Source organism: Hyperoodon ampullatus (genome assembly GCF_949752795.1).
Source record: "Hyperoodon ampullatus genome assembly, chromosome: 8".
Taxonomy (NCBI): Eukaryota; Metazoa; Chordata; class Mammalia; order Artiodactyla; family Ziphiidae; genus Hyperoodon; species Hyperoodon ampullatus.
The window spans coordinates 55,367,957-55,389,049 of record NC_136921.1 but is presented as its reverse complement, the minus strand read 5'-3'; the positions used below and the strand labels follow the sequence as shown (position 1 = coordinate 55,389,049).

Genomic DNA, 21,093 nt, shown 5'->3' with positions numbered 1-21,093 from the left:
ACTGGTCTATAGAGAGGATTGCTAACTTCAAACTCACCTTGACACAATACTCAAACAGAAAAGAAACCATATGCACAGCAGGAAGAGATGAGGGCATCAGAAGCAGATAGCTATTCCAAGATGCCAGACTGGATCTTGATTTCTTGGATTTTTACATGTGAACCAAATGTTTTTGTATCATGGGCACAATCCTATGCAAATTTTTAAAAATCTATCTCATTTTTTGGTTTATGGTCAATTACCTACACCCAGTACTTCTGGTTCACCTTCGTGGATTTCTCTTCTCCAAGGATGTGATTGGATGGTACCTTAGAAAAGTTATTTTAACATAAATATGAATTTTCTATCAAAGTTACTCAAGCTCAATCAGAACAATGAGCTAAATTTAATTCAAAAAACATAACCTCCCACTTATCAGGAGGGACTCTTCCTCAGTTATGGAATGGATTTATACGGGTAACACCAGGCAACAGTCATTTAAGTCTAATGACTCTGTTGGGCTTGTAATAGAACATATTTAATGACTCACATAAAAACAATCAGATTTCTGCCTTAAACAATCTGCTCCCTAGTCTTGGTGATCTCAAGAACTGGTTTGATGCTGGAAGTTCATGGCATAAATCCTCACTATGACCTTATTAATACTTCTAGCTATAGAACTTGTATTCTGCTGATAAGATAGCTATAGATTTGGTAATGCAAGAATAAACAGCATCCCCAACAAAAGCAGTAATGACTAAGAGATTTGAAATGTTTGATCGAATATATAGTTCTATATAGAATTAAAATGATTATAATAGTGTAATTCTAGATATGGGAAGAAACAATCAGGGAGAATCATTTCCTGGACCGTAACAGACTAGTAAGACAGGTGGTCCAGAGACCTTTATGGTTACCATTAGAAGGGCCCAATTCAGTCATAGCACACTGAGTGGCCTATCAACGAAATCCCATGAAATCCTTGACGTAGGGCCCTAGGACAAATTGGTCATGAAACGGCTCTCACACTTTGGTTGCATTTATTACCAAAATGGGGGAACTTCCAACAAAAGAAGAGCAAAGAGTATGTCATTCTCCATCCAAGTCTACAAGGATTAACCCATTGCAGTCACTGACTGACCGTACACTCAGTGCTTCTAACAGAGGAAATTAAAGACAATAAAAGGATACTCTGTGCTTTGAACAAACAGACCCTTAGATAGTCAGACGCACTTCAGGAAGAATTTTAATAAACTTCACTTCTTGCGTCTTCCCATACATAGAAAGCGCTATGATCAATACCTTGAGATTGCTGTTCTTTGTGACTAGCAGTAAGTTTCTACGAAGATGTATGCTGACTGCATATATTCCTTAACAACAACAAAATCACATATAAACTAGCCTTCTCCCCTACCTCTTGGGAGCAGTCCCTCAGAGCTATCTGAGAGGCTGTCTCCGGGTCAACTGTCCTCAGTAAGCCCCTGGATAAACCTTAACTCACAACTCTCACGCTGTGCATTTTTCTTTCAGTTGACACTACTATATAATTCATTTGATTGATTTTAACAACTCATGTATTTCATGAAATTAGCCAGTTGTTTAGGTGTCATCTAGATACTGAAACATACAAAGATCAATCAGCTAGGCAAAAGCATAGCAGTTAATAATTTAGAAAAGAAATTCTAAATATTAATGTAATTCTTAGGATAGAGTTTGCAAGGAAAAATATAACAGTTCTTCAGTATTTACCTTAAAAGTATATGTTAAATAAAAGTCAAATTCATCAAAGTTTTGACAATTGATAACACAAACTGTACTGGTTGCAAAATGAATAAGTATCCTAGGATTTTCAATTATTTCATTCTCAGTTTACAGATACAAAACATCATTAGCAAACCTTCAAGACAAAGAAAAAAATTGGCCATTAATTAAAAACTTTCTTTCCCTCTCAAGGAAATTCTCTCTCATCTCAAAGATATAGACAGAGTTGCTAGGATAATGGCTTCTGAAGGATTATGTAGGAACATGCAAACCAAGTTCCATTAAATTGCCCCTGAACTCGGAATTATTCCTGTCATATACATTCTATCCCATTATATTGTTAGAGAATAAGAAATTTGTTTTATCTTAGAAACATAAGCCATGTTGCATAAAATTATATATGAACAAATTTTTATAGCAGAAATATCAAAGTATAACATTTAATTTGATGTTTCTATTTGTGAGTATACATTTCACCTGTACTTACAAATGGGCTCCTGATTTGTGCACAGAAATCCTGTTAAGCGCTCTCATGGATTTTGTCAATCCATTAGAGTGAGTTAAATGTAAAACAATCTGGTATGCAATGCTTTCAAACAAAGATTTGAAACTGAGAGAATTAGCACTTGAATTGCTCATGAGGAAAAATGGTCATCTGTGCTTAATTCTTCAATGTCAACACCTATTAATCCAATTATCATTTTGGCATTTTCCTTTGATTCTTCATTCCCTGAATTAAGTTTTCTGCAAATATGAAAAAACATTCAATGAAGAGACGTTCTGCCATATTTATCTAGATAAGAAGTAGGATAGGGGCTTTCCTGGTGGCGCAATGGTTGAGAGTCCACCTGCCGACGCAGGGGACATGGGTTCGTGCCCTGGTCTGGGAAGATCCCACATGCCGTGGAGCGGCTGGGCCCGTGAGCCATGGCCGCTGAGCCTGTGCGTCTGGAGCCTGTGCTCCGCAACGGGAGAGGCCACAACAGTGAGAGGCCCACATACCGCAAAAAAAAAAAAAAAAAAAAAAAGATAAAGAAGTAGGATATATATTACTACATCAATTATTTGTATATTATAGGCAAAAATTGCTCTAAGACCTTGATTAAACTACTCATTACTTTAATTTCCATTAAATTTCAAGGATGTAAATAGAACCAATAATTAGCATATACCACAAAAGCAGAATCTATGTATGTAATTTGATTTGTTTTTTCTTTTTTTGGCTGCACTGGGTCTTCCTTGCTGCACACGGGCTTTCTCTATTGAGGTGAGCAGGGGCTACTCTTAGCTGCCATGCGCAGGCTTCTCATTCTGGTGGCTTCTCTTCTTGCAGAGCATGGGCTCTAGGTGCAAGGGCTTCAGTAGTTGCAGCACGTGGGCTCTAGGGCATGTGGGCTTCAGTAGTTGTGGCGTGCGGCTCTATAGTTGTGGCTTGCGGGCTCTAGAGTGCAGGCTCAGTAGTTGCGGCATGCAGGCTTAGATGCTCCGTGGCACATGGGATCTTCCCAGACCAGGGATTGAACCTGTGTCCCCTGCACTGGCAGGCAGATTCTTAACCACTGCACCATCAGGGAAGTCCCTGTAATTCAATTTTTGCCTTCCACCACTAAAATTTTAAAATATCAAGTTACTTATAAGGTAATGGCAAAAGCTAATGACATAGGTGAGATCTGCCTTTGATGTTCTTTACAAATCAGAGACTGCTTTCAAGCTTGCTGAGATCCTGGCATGAAAAACACCAGAAACTCTGCCATTAACTACTCCAGGAAGTTGGTGGATATATTGCCGTTTATGATTACAAAGATTATAAGCTGTATAGAGAAGAACTTCATAGCTTTGGAATGGTTCACATCTTTCATTTGTTTCACAAGTATTAATTGAGTATCTATTACGTGCCAAGCATTGGCACCGAGGATGCATAATGGCAGGGAGGGGAGGGGAGGGGAGGGGAGAGACCTGATACAATTTCCCATCCTTCTGGAACTTATATTCTCCTTGATCGGTTTCAGGAGAGCATCACTTGCATGAAGCTAAAGAATGAAAAGCACACCCTACCTGTGAGCTGTCGCCGTCTACTTCGAGTTGTTTCACAATTCGTGGAGCAGGGCGTAAACTTGGACCAAGCAGTCAAGGTGCAGTCATCATGACAGGGTACTGTACATTCTTGCACAAGGGGGGGCATGCCATTTGTCTGCTTGAGGCATTCCGTCATTTCTGCCGACTGGTTATTACCAGAGATGCATGAGACAGCTAAAAAAAAACATGGATTCTTTTGTTATTATTTTAATTAAATCAAGCTGCTGCTGGTTCTTGGACGAAATAGCAGAATTCCCCAATGTTTGGAAAGTTTAGTTACCACTGTGATTGCAAAAGGTGTTCAACATAGCTAACCTTATTTCTTTCTGGAAATTAAACATTTATTGTTGTCAGTGGAGGTATTTGAGAATTTAATTGGTTTCATTATTAATCCAAACCCAGCATTGACAGCAAGCAAAATAACATTCAGTAATTTTCTGTATGTCCTGCCTGTGAACATTTGATCTCTAGAGATGATAGAAAACTAGAAAAGAGAATCTGTAAAAGGATAATAATAGGAGGTCCACCCACATCTCTACAAATGACCCAATTTCATTCCTGGATGGACCTAGAGTCTGTCATACAGAGTGAAGTAAGCCAGAAAGAGAAAAACAAATATCGTATATTAATGCATATATGTGGAATCTAGAAAAATGGTACAGATGAACCGATTTGCAGGGCAGGAATAGAGAAGTAGACATAGAGAACGGACATGTGGACACAGGAGGGGAAGGGGAGGGTGGGACGAATTGGGAGATTAGGATTGACATATATACACTACCATGCATAAAATAAACAGCTAGCAGGAACATCCTATAAAGCACAGGAAGCTCGGCTCGGTGCTATGTGATGGACCCACCTAGATGGGCAGGATGGTGGGGAGGGGTGGTGGGAAAGAAGTCCTAGAGGGAGGGGATATAGCTGATTCACTTTACTGTATAGCAGAAACTAACACAACGTTGTAAAGCAATTACACTCCAAAAAAAAAAAAAATCAACAACTAGAAAAAAAAAGAGTAATAGGAGGACGAAAAAGGACAAAACCACCAAAAAATCATCTGAACTTTTCCTAGATTTGATTTTTGTTTACTTGTTTAAATGGCACTTATGTAAATGGCCCTATTTTTCACTTCAGTCAGTATTTTAAAAGGAATTTCTGCTTTCTACAAGTAAACTTTTTTTCCCTTGCTAACATTTCAGGATCAGTTAAAATTTTTAATTTTTTAAAAAAATACAGGCATAATCTATCCAGATAATCCCCAATACAAATATCCTACCAGTTGCAGATGTTTCTCACATACTTTTTTATCTGGAATGTCTCCAGTCATACCATGAACTGATAATCTCAAGATAAAACATTTTTGAGATTTTGCTTAATTTTTTGAGTCTTTGGACTAATGCCATTTATTTTATTAAGAATGAATGATATTTTTGTGCATCTTTTATTCACCTTAATTATGGACTCTAAGGATATATCTTTATTTTCTAGACCAGCACCTTGTCTCAACCTTGGCACCACTGACGATTTAGATTGGATAATTTCATTTTGTGGGTACACAAGTGTGTCCTGTGCATTGTAAGATACTTAGCAGCATTCCTGGCCTCAACCCATTAGATGCCAATAGCACACACACCCTCCCAGTTTTGAAACCAAAAATGACTTCACACATTGCCAGATGTCACCCCCTGTTGAAAACGACACTTCTCAACTGATACCTAATCACGGATGTCTTTGAGAACATAGAGATCTGATGGCATAACTTCAGACCTACTAAATCAGCATCTCCGGGGGAGAAGTCCAGGAATATTTTTGTCTTTAAGTGTCCCAAGTGGTTCTGATCTAGCCTGTCCACTGACCACCCACTTTTAGCATGATGCCTTTGGACATGGTATTTGTTAATGGATATTTGCTGTGTTCATCATCCTAAAGAAACTATGGTTTAGGATCATTTTTATTACAGCTCTTTAAAATCTACCAAGTCACAAGGAATAAAGAGACCACAGCCTAGGAACAATGTTGTTAAGAACTCTTTATATACACTTCTTTAACACAGGTTAAGTATACACAGGGGCTTTCAGTTGCCCATTTCTCTTATATTCTGAATTTGTTTCTTTATTCTGAGCACAGCAGAGAATGAGTCAATCTGAACACCATTTATCCAACTATCTATCTATCTATGTACTATGTACTGGTGAAAGCCAAACCTAGCTAATGCTTTAGGACAAAGGAATGAGCTAAGATGACAATGGATACACACAATACTTCCCAGTTTGTACATCTGCTCCATAGCAGGTGGGGCTATTCATTAATTTTGAATAGTTTTTGTTCCTGTTTTTATCCACATCCTAGGAACAAAATCCATTGCACATCAAACCAACATCACCTGCATTTTCTTTGTTGGGACTATTATAGCCATTAATGATGAATAAAATAAGATACTTTCTTAAGTAGTATACAAGCAAATGTTACTTGAATTTCATGTTTAGATAACTAATTTGGAGTTAATTTAGGGGATTTTTATCATGCCAAGTTAATTTTTCTTTTCCAAGATGACAATGCACTGAATAATATGAAGAGGAATTTTAAATACTTTCAAAAAGTACTGCTATTTGAAAATTAAACCTCTATGAATATACAAATGAAGAGTTTTTCCAATAATAATACATTATTTTAAAATATTCACTTTCTAGGACTTCCCTCATGGTGCAGTGGTTAAGAATCCGTCTGCCAATGCAGGGGACACGGGTTTGATACCTGGTCCAGGAAGATTCCACATGCCGAGAAGCAACTAAGCCCATGTGCCACAGCTACTGAGCCTGCACTCTAGAGCCCCCGAGCCACAACTACTGAGCCCACGCACTGCAACTACTGAAGCCCGTGCACCTAGAGCCCGTGCTCCACAGCAAGAGAAGCCACCACAATGAGAAGCCCGTGCCCCACAATGAAGAGTAGTCCCTGTTCACCGCAACTAGAGAAAGCCCATGCACAGCAACAAAGACCCAACACAGCCTAAAATAAATAAATTTATAAAATATTGACTTTCTATATTTCATTTCAATAAGTTTAAAATTTGAAAGCTATGATAAACACTCAATGATATTTTTAAGTTCTACAAACTGTCTAAATTAGAATACACTGGATTTATGAATGTCTATATTGAACTTTTTGCACAAGAAACTAAGAAAAATAGCTTTAGCATATGACAGAATTCACAGACACTGTTGTTAAGTGCCATGAATGCAAATTCCATCCCCAAACACCTGGGTGTTATGTGAACTGAGATGAGTTATTTAAATTGTTTATGCTTTGGTCTCCTCATCTTTAAAATGAGTATTATAAGAGCACATAAACAAAGGGCTGTGAGAATTCTCAAAGCAGTGTCTCACACCCACCAAGAGCCAAATAAAGGCTATTATTATTATCCTTTACATTTGTTTTAAATCAAGCAGGCTGATAGTTCTAGCAAGGATACATGCACACACTCTCGCTCAACACACCTCATTTCTTCCTTGGCCATCCTCAGATTAAGGTGAAGAGAAAACTGGGTGAATCTTCACCTGATTCTGTACTACACTTACAATCACCATTAGTCAACCGGTATACTAGATATGCCCTTAACACATTCAATGCATTAACAGAACTACGTAGCATAAATCAGACCCATCACTACTGCACAAAGTGACCCAGTAGTCTAATGGAGGCTTTGGAGGATTCTAAGGGCCACAGAATGCATTCAGAGTTATAGTATGAACTTGACCCACATTAGACTGAAGACCATTGCTCTAGGTTATCACTGATGATCAGCTCAGGGGTGAGTGGCAATCGAGATGCTACATAGCATGCAATCATCAGTTTAGGCCAGGCATTATGGTTCTCAGATTTCTTCAAGTTCAAGATCCTAATTTACTTTCAAGTGTGAAAAGAACCACTAGAAATAAAAACATGAACAAGTTGAATAAAACAATTTACTTCTTGGGAATGTTCTAGTATAAAAGGAATCATTTAGTAAACATTTATCAAATGACTGGGCATTGAATGATACTAGAGGGTAGGCAAAAAGTGAAGAAATAGCAGGCGAGAAGTAGGCAGGACTGGAAACCCAACAAAGAAAAGATGACAGATACATACAAAGGGTATGAAAAGGAAAGACATTTAGAGTAAGTGGGGATAACTAGTAGCTAGAGGTACAACCCAATTCAGGGGCCCCTTCCACTGGGCAACTCATGGGCAAAGGATATTTTTAAAAAATTTTCTTATATTGGAGCATAGTTGATTAACAATGTTGTGTTAGTTTCAAGTGTACAGCAAAGTGATTCAGTTATACATACATATGTATCTATTTAAAGGATATTTTTAAACTATGTTATTTTTAACCTACAATATAGCTCTGTGGGCAATATTAAGTGTGTATAGACTCCTTAAGTCAAATAATTTCTTTGAGGACTAAATCAGAGGTGGTAAGTAGAGTGTACTTATCAAATTGTGGGCCTTGGTGTTTAACAGAACTAAAGAGACTTTCTTTTTTTTTTTTTTTTTTTTTTTTTTTTACTGTTACCTTGGGCAAATTATGTAAATTCCACTAAAACAATTAACTCATCCATACAATGGGAATGATAACACCTACATCTTATGATAAATTGATGCAGATGAAGTGTTTAGCACAGAACTAAGCACTTGGTACATCTGCCTGGAGAGTTTCTATTATTATGAGGAAGGCTATTGGAAATGAAATGCAAGACATGGCTGCAAAGAAGATTCCACCATCTCTTGCCTTGGCTCAGGAAGAATTTTCCAAATCCTACCAAACCCTCTTGACCCCTAAGAAATGTGACTGGAGTCTCCCTTAAATTATAATGTTGAAGTCAGTAGGCCCTTCCAAGGACTGCATGGCCCTCCCAAGGATATTGTGTTATATTTCCAAGTGATGCTCTTGCATTATGCTTAGTGTCTATAAAAATGGGGCTACAGTAAAAGCTACCACAACTCCAGCAAGTCAGAAACTGGAATCAGGTCTGCTGGGAATTCTTTCCAGAAGCACCAAGATCAAAATCCCTAGTACTTAAAGAGTCTAATGAGAAAAGCGTGAGTATTTGCACAAAAGAGTGCTGGCCATATTTTCACCTCACTTACTGAGGTGGTCATATCCAACAAAAACAGGTGCCATGCCCCTCTGTGCTAATGCTGAATTCATGAGAATTTTAATATCTACGTAATACTTAGGGGCATATATTGTAGCAATGCTTTTCAGACCATTAGGAGCATTTGAGCTTCATTACTGATCACAAGAAGAATAAACATAAGGCAGAAAAAATAGCTTATGCCCTGGGATCAGGAATAAACCTTCTTAAGGTCACTTTCTCTGCCCCCATGGCAGACTAGACACTAGGCTGCTTATACACCTGGATCTTTATTACCTATGCCTTCTTCCCTAATAGACCTTACTGAAATTGACCCATTTATTCATCCATCCATCCAATCACTTGGTCACAAAATATAAGGAACTATGAATATTTATAAAAGTATTTTCTGTGTGTGTATGCAGATATACATGTACATATAAATAATCTAGCTTTGGGGAGGCTATAGTAGTGGCGGTGACAGGCAGGTAGACAGATAATAGGAGCACAGTAATGTAGTTTCCCTAATGGCAATAACCAATGGGGAAATCCTGGTAAACAAGAGAAAAGTAGGTACTTCAGTCTTGAATGGAAAGGATGTGTTCAGGGCAGGCATGAAAAAATAGGCCATTACAGAGAATGGACCTGTCAGACACCTGCTATTTAGTTGAACTCTGAGTTCTGGGACTTTTGGATCACAGCACATCACTTGCAGGTCACAATCTAGAGAAAAGATGTCTCTTTTGATGTTTTTAAGTATTTAAAATACTGTACTATACTAGTGGGAAAGGTCTTTCCATCAGGCAAGGAAGAGGTATTCACTAGTGACCATTCCTGTCATATATTTCTACCTGGAATGAATCATTTAAGCAGAGTGGCAATTTGATGCTTAATTATATTTTATTTATTAAACTTGAAATACTGCTGTCTTTACTGGAGGAAAATTGTACTCCCAGGTAAAATTAGCTCAAATAGCTGCAGAACAATCACATTGTGCTCTGTTTGAAGTTTAGCTATCTTAAGCTTTGGGCAGAAAGCTCTCAGAGTAGCTGCCTGGAACAGATGGGTATTCTCATTAAGGAATGATGGAGAAACAGGTGGTTGAGCTAAGCTATTGAGACAAGAGCTCTTAGATAAGAACAGTCACCTGGTAAGTGGATATGGTCGGGTGACCTGGAACCCTCCAAACATCTCTGTGATGCCTGAGGTCACATTTTCCTATTTACAGTGTCTAGCAATGTACATAACACATAGAATTGAGTTCAGCTTGATCTTTCTCTTAATCACCACACAGCCTGAGCCTTAGGAGAAAAAAATCACCAAACAGGGGAAAAAAGTTACTAATTGCTTTCCGCTGTTACCTGATTATTTTCAATTCTAGCAACATGAAAAGGAATGGCTTGGCAGGAAATGTAAAATTAGCAGAGAATTTAGCTAAAGAAATAAAGCAAGGACCTGTATGAATTCTCAGTGTGTCTCGTAGTTAATTTTTTGAAGACACTGGCTGTCAATGTGGGACAGTTGGGCAGCCTTCTTAGGCTTTAATGGTGACTGAAATCAGCAGATTATTAACTACTACTAAATGGCTAGGCTTTCTGCCCCCTAACGCCTCTAAACTCTGATACTCAGACATGGATAAGTTTGTCTTCTTTTCAATTATGGTCTGAAGAGGGCAGGGGTTGCTGGCCTTATAATAGGAAATGATAACGTTCTACCTGGAAAGACTAAGTAAGCGATGGAATTTGCTACTTCAGATCTATTCACATTCATCATCTTCACCAAGGACACCCACATTACTTCCCCAAAATTGCTCCTGACCAGAGTTCAACTCTAACAGTTGACAAGGAAGAGTAGGAAGAATTTGTTTCAAGAAGCCATGATTTCCAGGAAATGAGGGCGACATGCTAGAAAAACAGAAGAGCTGTCAGCTTGCTGTCCTGCAATCGTGAACTGCTTCAACCAGGTACAGAACCCAGTTTACATGCACATCAAGGAGAGGAGGGGAGGGGGCGGGCAGCCGCTGCTCAGCTAACACGACATTCGAACAACGTGTTCTATAGGGCAGACCCTGTACTGGTGGCCTGGGATACACAGATGAAAGAAACATGGAAATGAAAGTTCACTATGCTCAGGGTCCTGCAAGAGTATAGCTCTGGGGCCTCAGGCACTGCGCAGTCAGGAGCCTTCCTGGATGGAGGGGACGCATGGAGGATGAGTAGGATGCACCCAGTGAAGACAGGAGCCTGGCACACCTTATGCCTGTGCAGAGGAACAAGCAATATAACAGGCCAGCTTCCCACCCTTGCTATGCACGTTCTAACACCCTTGACCTCTCCTTTGATAAGGCTCGTAACATTTGTAATGACATGTTCCATGTCTGTGTAGCAAGGTCCCTAATTTAATGATGCAATGCCAGGATGCCCCTAACACATGTGGGGACCAGCGTTGGAATACAAGAGGAGGTCACAAACCACAAGACTAAAGAGTTAGAAGTTATCTTTGAAATTTACAAACCTGTAATAGATCAGTTCTGTTCTCCTACTTAACATGTATGTCTTCATGACTTGGAACATGAGGGTTCAATAAAAATCCTGGAATGACTTGGAGTTTCAGGCTGGAATGTGGCAGCACAGGGACTGTGGGCCCAGCCCTGGGTGTCTGGCCAGCCCTCTTCTCCTTTCACTCCCAGCTGCAGTCTACCCACAGAGGGACCATCTCACACTTGTGAGTGGGCACTACAGTCAATCCCCAAAAGCTCAATTCACAAATCAGCCACCCCTGTCCACCCATCAGATCTGGGCTGTACAGTCAGACTCAGAGGAGAGGCCCCATAAGTTCTTGAAGCTGGTTCAGGGCCATTAGGGCAGGGAATTCCAAGCTCCTGACAGCTGAGCAGGGTTTAGATAAGGGGATGGATGGGGAAGCATGGGCTCCAGTAAGGCTCCTTGCCTGTGGGAAGGAACAGGCTAGAAGAAGGTCAGAGAAGGGCCCTCTAAGGCACGGAGGCCAGGGCAGGCCAGCTCTTGCCGAGTCTAAGGACAGAAATGCACTCCACTCCAATGATTTCATTATAGACTGATACAATCTTTCTTAAGAACTCCCTTCCTAGCAGGTAATCAGGAAAGGTACAAATGCCAATTTGGCCAATTTAATTAGCCTCCTTCCTATTTGAAATAATTATTTTCAGGTAAATGTATGGTTTTTCTTCCAGCCATTTTTCTTTCCCCCCTCCAGGATGGGATCTGGGTGCCTGGCGGCCAGCAAGGGTCTCAGGTCTGCATGAAGAAGGGCCCTGCCAGCATCTGCAATAAGAGTGGCCCTCGTCCACCGGCTTGCTGCTCACCCTAGTGACATCCACCAGGAAAGTCTCACTTCAGGGTGAAAATCTCACAAACCATTCCCTCTCGGCCTGATGAAGGGCTGTTGTCATCTAAGCTGATGAGAGCTCAGCCCACCTGGCTACCTCCTGGTGTGGCATATCCGGCTGGGGCCCCGTGATCAGTGCTCTGGGAGAGTCAGAGCAGGTTCTCCTGTGAAGCCTGACGGCACCAGCAGCTATCCCACCCTTCCCCGGGCATGAAGGCATTTCTGCAGACTCTCTGTAGCATGGGAAACCCAGGGAGCTTCTGGGGCAGCAACAAGGCCCTACTCCTGGAGTGGCGCCCCGTAGGGCATCTCTTCCCAGAGTTCTTTTTTTGTTACTGTTTTTTTTTTATTGTGGTAAAAGTCATATAATATGAAACATACTATTTTAACCATATTTAACTGACAGTTCAGTGGAACAAAGTACATTCACATTGTTGCGCAACTCTCACCATCATCCAACTCCTGAGTTTTTCACCTTCCTAAACTGAAACTCTGTCTCCATTAAACACTAACTCCCCATTCCCCCTCCCCACCCCTCACCCCTGGCATCCACGGGTGTACACTCTGACTCTATGAATTTGACTATTCTAGGTACCTTGTATAAGTGGAATCCAACAGTATTTGTCTGCACCTAATGCGTACTGGAATGCATTTTTAAGGTTAACTCAATAAATGTCCTGCAAACAAATTGTACCTTTTTCCTTCCTGTGCTATACAGTAGGCATTCACCAGCCATCTACTTCATACATAGTAGTGTACATACATCAATCCCAGCCTCCCAATCCATCCCAGAGTTCTTCCCAGAGTTCTAAACAAGACACGTTGCAGAAAACCTACAGCTTTCTTCTGTTTCCTTAGCCAAACTCTCACCTCTAAAACATCGGCCCTGAGTCAGGGAAAACCACGACACACGTTTCTTCTGCTCGGCTTCCCTGCCCTGCAAGCCCCCCTTCTCTTTTACTACCAATCACCCACCTTGGCAAGAAGGAGGGCTTTTCCTTCTCCCTGTTTGAGAGACACATCCGCCTCCCATCTGAGGTGGCCTTTATCCTGTCCCCTTCCCTGAAGCCGTAATGGCAGACAGGAGGCAGAGACAGAAATCTAATTGGATTAAGGACACACATTTAAAAGCATTTTAAAAATATTGATGTGAAGCCTGCTATACACATGCTTCACCACCAGATGCTGAGGCCCTGGAGAGCTGAGCCTGAACTAACATGCCTCCTGAAAAGGGAGCACACACATTAAGGCGCCCCTAAATACAGCAGACAGATTCTCTGAAGCCCCACCATGAGGTAGGAGGCAGGGGTCATTGGGCAAGCCGCCTCTGGAGAGCTAGGTGTCGGTGCTGAGGACTTAGATGCTCTCCTGCACAGCTCAATTGGTCCTTTACTTTCAGGAAAGATTTTTGTTTGTTTGTTTGTTTTGCAGTATGCAGGCCTCTCACTGTTGTGGCCTCTCCCGTTGCGGAGCACAGGCTCCGGACGCGCAGGCTCAGCGGCCATGGCTCACGGGCCCAGCCGCTCCACGGCATGTGGGATCTTCCCGGACCGGGGCACGAACGCACGTCCCCTGCATCGGCAGGCGGACTCTCAACCACTGCACCACCAGGGAAGCCCCGGAAAGATGTTTTTTAATGTTAATTTGTTTCCAGAGTATTACTGTTTTCTGTTGCCACTGTAACAAATTACCAAAACTTTAGCCACTTAAAAGAACAGAAAATATTTTTCTTACAGTTCTAGGAGTCAGAAGCCCAAAATCAGTTTCCTCAAGCTAAAGTCAAGATGTCAGCAGGACTGGTTCCTCCTTGAGGCTCTGCGGAGAAACAGGCACCTTGCCCTTTTCAGCTTCAGTGGCTGCCTACATCCTTCACTCCTACCCCCTTCCTCAAACTTCAAAGCCAAGAGTATGGCATGAGCACGGTCGCTTTTTCTCTGTCTCTTTGCTTCCGTCATCATACTGCTTCCTGCCTCCCTCTTATAGGGTCTTTTGTGATTGCATTGGACCCACCTGAGTAATCCAGCCTGTTCTCCCAACAAGATCGTTAACTTAATCAGTCACATCTGCAAGGTCCTCTTTGCCATGTAAGGTAAGATATTCACAGGTTCTGGGGATTAGGGCCTGGTCATTTTGGGGGCTGTTAGCCAGCCTACAACATAGGGCAAAGGTATTTCCTCCTAGCTCTGAGGCACTGCATCATCCACTAGAGTAAGAACCAAGCCTACCTCATCGACTTCCAAAAATAAGAAGAAAAACAGAGTTGACACAATTGGGTTTATCATGCCTTCCCCAGTCATTGTTTTCACAACAGGTTGGTTTTGTCTTGTTTTAATTCTCTGGATTTTCAATCACCCTGCCCGGCTTCCCTCAGCCACTCAGGCTACCTTTAGAATTACTCTCCCCACCCTCTGTTGGGTATCCTCAGGGAAAAGAAACAGGCAGACTTATTTCTTATTCAAGACGAAGCATAAGTAAGAATGTACATCTATATCAAACAAAAGTGCATTCCAATGTCAAATACCAGGATTTGGGTGAGTCTGAGCCACGTGAAATGCAAAGCCACTTTCTCCCATCCAACTATAACGCTTCGATTGTTGGCTTCATGAGTGAATGAAGGGACAATCTCTGCAGAGAAGTATTGAAACTGAGAAGGGAGTGAGAACAGCTAGAAAGAATAGGAATAGGAAGTTCTAGGTCCTGGAAAAGAAGGCTACGTCTGTCTAAGCTCTCATTCACAGCAAGCGTGTCTTGTTGACCCTGCTCTGAACTGTCCACTGTGAATGATACAGTCCACCCCATGCTTGAGAGCCAAGAGCTGGCCAGGGTTGGGATGGACATCAATACGGGCTTTCAGATGCTGTGTGGAATCGTCTTCCCAGCTTGCCTGTGCCTAGTTTACTCTGGCCTCAGGGAGAGGGAAGGGCTGCTCTAATCCTTCCCCTAGGTGGCCAGCACTGGTGTGGGGCACGGCCAGGAGCCCTGGTAGCATAAGTGGGAACTGACAAGGAGGCCCCCTAGCATTGCATCTTCCAGGACAGAGACGGGGGTCACCCTGGCCTGACCAAGCCAACTTCACTCAAGAACCAGACCCAGGCCCTTCTCCTTCAGACGTCAGTCACCTGAGCTCAATCTACCGGCCATTCCACTTATTGTAATTCTCCCAGTGGATGTCCTAGCAATTCCATTTCTGTGCCAACTGTATGCAGTAGAGAAGACATTTTCACTTGTTGTTATCCAAATGAGGCAATTTGGAATTAAAAGCCAGTTCTTGCCATATTCCAAGGGTTTTCATTTTCCCCTTGTATTTTTTCTCTGTGCAGAGCACAGTGGGTAAAAGCACAGTATTTGGAGATCCCATTCTTCAAAAACTACATTTGAATAAAATGTGTGCTTATTATTACATGCTACATGACATAACATGCAACTTTTGAGTGGAACAGTGTGAGCTGTGGAAATTGAATTAAACAGTAAACCCTTAATTGCTTGTTAGGGTGCTTTAATTGACTCATGAGTACCATATGGGAAGCTGTGTGCCTGCAGGAGCCCAATTATAAGCTTGCTTATGGAAAGATACAACTCACTTTGCATGTTGGAAACATATTCCCCAGTTATTGTTGCCCTCTCAGGAAAAAAGAAAAGAATTTTCAAATAAATAAGAAATGCTTAATAAGCTAATAATGTAAACAGTCCCTTGGTAACCTTGAAGCATTGTATTCAGGTTCTAATACAAGGTCAGGAAATGAACAGTTAAAAATGCCCATTCATTTTATTTTAAGGGATTTTTAAGTCCTGAGTCTCTCTGTGTTCACAGCTAACCAAGGAAATATACACAGGTAGGGCTCTTGGCTTCAAGGGATTTGTCCCCTAATTGAAAAACACTGGCAAGAATTAAACACTTCAGGAAAAAAGTGAACAAAATAAAATTACAAGTGTTTCATAAATTATATCAAAAACAAACAAACAAAAGAACAAACAAAAAGGATAGCTAATACAGGTGAGAGTAACAAAGGAGGAAGGGAGATCTTAAACTCTGACAGCTAATCTGCTGTGGCAGATTCCAGAAGGAAACGCTAGGACTTGTGGTCAAATTACCCAGCCATGGTTGGAAGCAAAGTGATCAGGATCATCTGTGGGCCTTGGGGAGTGGGAAACACAAGTCCAAGTTGACTACCAAGTAAAATCAGGAAATCAGAGTTTCCAGACAAGCCGGGTGAGCACCTTCAAAAACTCGAGTTGAGAAAGAGTAGTCATTAAGAATCCTAAATCCAAGGAAAAAAAGCATGAAAAAGTCCTTCTCTAGGACACAGGGTAGCCTGACAACTATGTCTGCATGCACACAAGTGGTCCTGGGGTACCTTTAGACCTCCAACGATCTCCATTAGCCACAATGAAACCATCCAAAATAAATATTTAAGTACAGAGAGCAGCTTGCTTGTTGATGAAGCTGCAAGGCTCTTAATTAATCTCCAACCACTCCCTCCCCTAAGCCAGACCAAAAAAATATTACTCAGAATAGACAGGACAGGTTATGCAAACTCAGCTTTAAAAGTTCTCAGCCTCTCCTTCCATTTAAACTGCCTCTCTGAGTCCTTCCTCCTATGGAGAAATATTAAAACCTGTCTGGAAGAAAGCCATTTATAAATGCATATAAATCACCACATTCAGTAAGACAGTTGGCAGCCATCACTCTAAATTAAATCATGACAGTGAACAGGAAGGAGCCATCACCACAACCAAGCTTTTTATATACATCAGTGACTCTCCCCCTGATTTTGCAACACCCTAGAGTAGCTCCATTTATCTCAGTTGACTTTCTTTCATTAAAAATAATTCAATGGGGAATGACTGCTCATGGTAGAGTGCTTCTTTTGGGGGGTGATGAAAATGTGCTGGAATTAGATTGTGGTGATGCTTGCACAACTTTGTAGATACACTAAAAACTACCAAATTGTACACTTTAAAGAGTGAATTTTCTCTCAATGAAGCTACTAGAAAAACCTCACATTTAAATATTCTGAATCTCAAATAAATCAATATAATTTTAGAAAAAGAGCTCGGAAGTCATATCACAAAATTGTCAATTAGATGCTGCATTTCCAGAAATCCTGGGAATTAGAACTTTTTACCAGCCAGCCAAGAAATTATTCTCACAAAACTTATGCTCAACACCATTTATATTAACTTTCATAAACAATTAGTAATAAAGTTAAGATTTAATTATTAATGCAGTTCTTTTCTCATGTTTCTAACCTGCTAGGTTTTATTTTTAACTTTTTTCCTTCATTAAGAAAAAAAGACATTTGCCTGGACTTTCTGTGGTGCCATATTTACCAAGTTAGAATCCTGCCGAACTCTATTTGGAGGATATAATGTAACAGTTTAATAGAAGACAGAATTTCTGCCCTATGAGGGCTCATAATAAGCAACAGAATACTCAGCTTCCAGCAGGTGAGGAGAAAAGGCTCACTAAATATATCAATATATATGAATCACCTGCATTTAAATGTGTTTAGAATACACGACCATTGCATGGTGGTTAATTTCTCACCATGTGATAAAAATCTGTCAGGTAAGAAATCACCTCACTCCCCTTATAAACATGTGTTCTTTTTCTTTCCTTCCTTCTATATCATGGGCTCATTAGAGGTGTAAACTAATGATGAGATGCTTTCTAGTGTTTCCAAGTCATTTTTCTCACAGCCACTAAAAAGACATCAGATGAGATTCCTTCAGAAATATCTTCCACGTCTAAATTCTGTGTTCTTCTGTCGAATGAAGCCCTCAAGTCAAACTGTATGAAAGTTTTTTGAAATTTCTTTCATATGTCTGGAAAAAATTCATACACACTTTGTTCTACAGAATATTGTCTATAAGTATGCAACATGCTAGAAGCTTTATGCTTCTCCGGTCCCTATTTTATGTACACGTATAAGGGAAATGTATATTTGGCAGGTGTGAAAGAATGAATATGCTAATTCACACACTGCATGTGGAAAGTGGTTTATTCCATTTTTAAAGGAATATGGCAGTATTTACATAAGATTCACCTGTATCTCTGCAAACAGCTGTTGTGCAACCAACGACTAAATCAGGAGGAAAAATGGGCTGGGTATTTTTTAACAGTTGCTGTGGGTTTGACAGATGGATGGTGCTTCAGTTACCTGCTGCACTTCACAGAAAGGCACAGGGAAGAGTTGGGCCAAATCACTGCAGCAAATAATTATAGATTTTAAAAAAATGTACTTCCTCTTGGAGCATAAGAGATAAGATTCTTCAAAGCCTTTGTAAAACAGAAATTTTAACTATATCTGCCACGAAATAAGCTATCTTGATAATGAGTGCTGTATTATTACTCAGAAAGCTAAACTTCATGTCATATAATCATTCCAGTACCAGTAACTAAGTAACCAATGAGATGTGAAACTCGAATTTAGATATAATTTGGTGTTCTCTATTGAAAAGCAACTTCAAACACCCAGGATATTAATTGTTGCATTGCTACAGAGAAACAATAAATCAGCCCCATACCCACATTTAAGAAACAATAAATCAGCCCCATACCCACATTTAAGAAACAATAAATCAGCCCCATATCCACATTTATCTCCCCCCCTTACTAAAGCATACTACATTTTCTTGTGGATCTGTTTACTTAAAACATCTAAGGAACTCTCCTTTTTCTACAAATGATTTCCTCTTTGTAGATCACTATGGGTACTCACGCTTTACATGGAACCATAATCACTGCCATTATAATAAATTGTCTGTCATGTACAAAGCTGATGTCATGTCAAGAAGACATTTGTTTTCATTTTCTTGTCTCCTTCTCCATAGACTCTGCCAAGATGCTTCTGAAATTATGTTTATCCATTCCCATTTCCTCTTTGGTCCTCTGGAGACCATGCATTTGCTACATCCTTTATGATAAGCAAATTTGTTACACTTTTTAATTCTGTTCTAGAATCTCAAACTTAATAAAACCTGATAATAAAAGTCTGAATAATGGCGTATTCAGAGGATCACATGCACTATATATATTCACTGGTCATACAATTTCGTTTCTCTCTCAAAACTTTTTAATGAAGAACAATTCACTTCTCCAAATATGTAGATGGATTCCTGAAAAGTTGTATGCAAGAAATATGAGGGAAATGAATCTATTTTAATGCAACAGGGAAGCCTGCTATGGAAAGGCTTTCTATCCAGAATAATGGTATTTAACCTCAAAGGTGCATTTTTCAATGTAAACAGCCAATATTGTGCTTACTGTGTGAAATTGAATTTGTTTAAAGTGATGTATATCTCAAAATCAAATGCCTCCAATTTCTTTTTCTTTTTTCTAGATTTTTTATTTTTGATGTGGACCCTTTTCAAAGTCTTCATTGAATTTGTTACAACATTGCTTCTGTTCTATGTCTTGGTCCTTTGGCCGTGAGGCATGTGGGATCCCAGCTCCCCGACCAGGGATCGAACCTGCACCCCCCATATCTGAAGGCTTAGCCCCAACCACTGGACTGCCAGGGAAGTCCCTCCACTTTCTTATGTGTAATTTTTTACCAGCTAAAATTAGCTGAGTTAAGGTTAAAACCATCTTCCAATGCCTTACCAGTTATGAGTGAAGCTGGGAACTTGATCTAATTTTACTTTTAAGCACTGAGAAATAATGAATCTTAATGTGACTAACAATATTCAATTCATACATTTAACTACTTTGAGGAAGTACTGGCCACCTGCGTGATTGTAATCAGATCTTCTCCTAATAACACATTTGTTTCAAATATTCACAGCACCCAAGTGAAACTTGCTTTACAGCCAGAGTTCATGTCAACAACCCAGACCCAAGAACAATCTGAAGAGGCAACATGACCAGTCAGGAGAATGAGTCTGGCTCTGGCTTTTCTTATAATAGCTGCATGACCCACTGGGCTAGGCTCATTGAGACTTAAGTGTATTTATATGCAAAATGAAGGAGATGGACCAGGATGAGCTGGGTCTCTTCCAGCTCTAATACTCCTTGATTATATCATGAGTACATGCATGTACAAAGCATTTTGTTGTGTATTGTTACCGTCCATGGTTCTACTGAGAACGTGCAAAATTAGCACAGCCAGCTGGTACTAAAGAATTTATGCATAATTGTTTTTATTTCACTTAGTGACATATTGTTAAGTACACACAGCATGCTAACATATGATAGAAAACATTCTACAATTTTGGTAAAAACAAATTCCATACTTCTTTTAAGAAGGCATTTTAGATAACAAATATAAATTAATTAGACTTCCAGGTAAAGATGGCAGAGTGGGAACTTGCATACACTTCTGATTCCTGCTTAAACTTCATTAAAATTTTGTGAGTCCTTAACACACTAAAAGAATGGGACAGAACAGAATGGTGTCATGGTTCTGGAAGCTGTAAATCAGGGGACAAGAGGTAAAGGATTAAACAGACTGAAGAAAATATTAAATTCTAAAGTGTAAACTGCAAAAGCCAAAGATTAAGCTGTCTTACATCACAGAATCTCTAGAAGTGGGGTTGAATAGGGGGAAACAGGGGTGTTTAAAAGAGCAGAAATTGCCCAGAGTGTTTATAAAGCAGTCAGATGCCCAGCTCACTCCTCATGACACACTGCAAGAATACTGACTCCCCTCCACCCAGCCCCTTTGCAAAAGACTGGAGGTTAAAATGACCATATCATAGGCTCACTGAACTGGAAGCAGCCAAAGACCTAGTTGAGAAGATTTAAGATTACTTGATCTTGGTCATACTACACACTTAAACCTCTGACCTTCTT

General features: G+C 40.3%; 1 protein-coding gene across 1 annotated transcript in view; it reads right to left on the bottom strand.

Annotated features, from left to right (window-relative positions):
* The window catches only part of THSD7B (thrombospondin type 1 domain containing 7B), a gene marked incomplete at both ends in the record, with an annotated part of 801,311 nt that overhangs the window by 280,969 nt on the left and 499,249 nt on the right, over nucleotides 1-21,093 (bottom strand). The window contains one exon of the mRNA XM_079709630.1: nucleotides 3,796-3,990. Coding sequence (XP_079565756.1) covers nucleotides 3,796-3,990 — 195 coding nt within the window. The remainder of the gene's footprint in view (nucleotides 1-3,795; nucleotides 3,991-21,093) is intronic.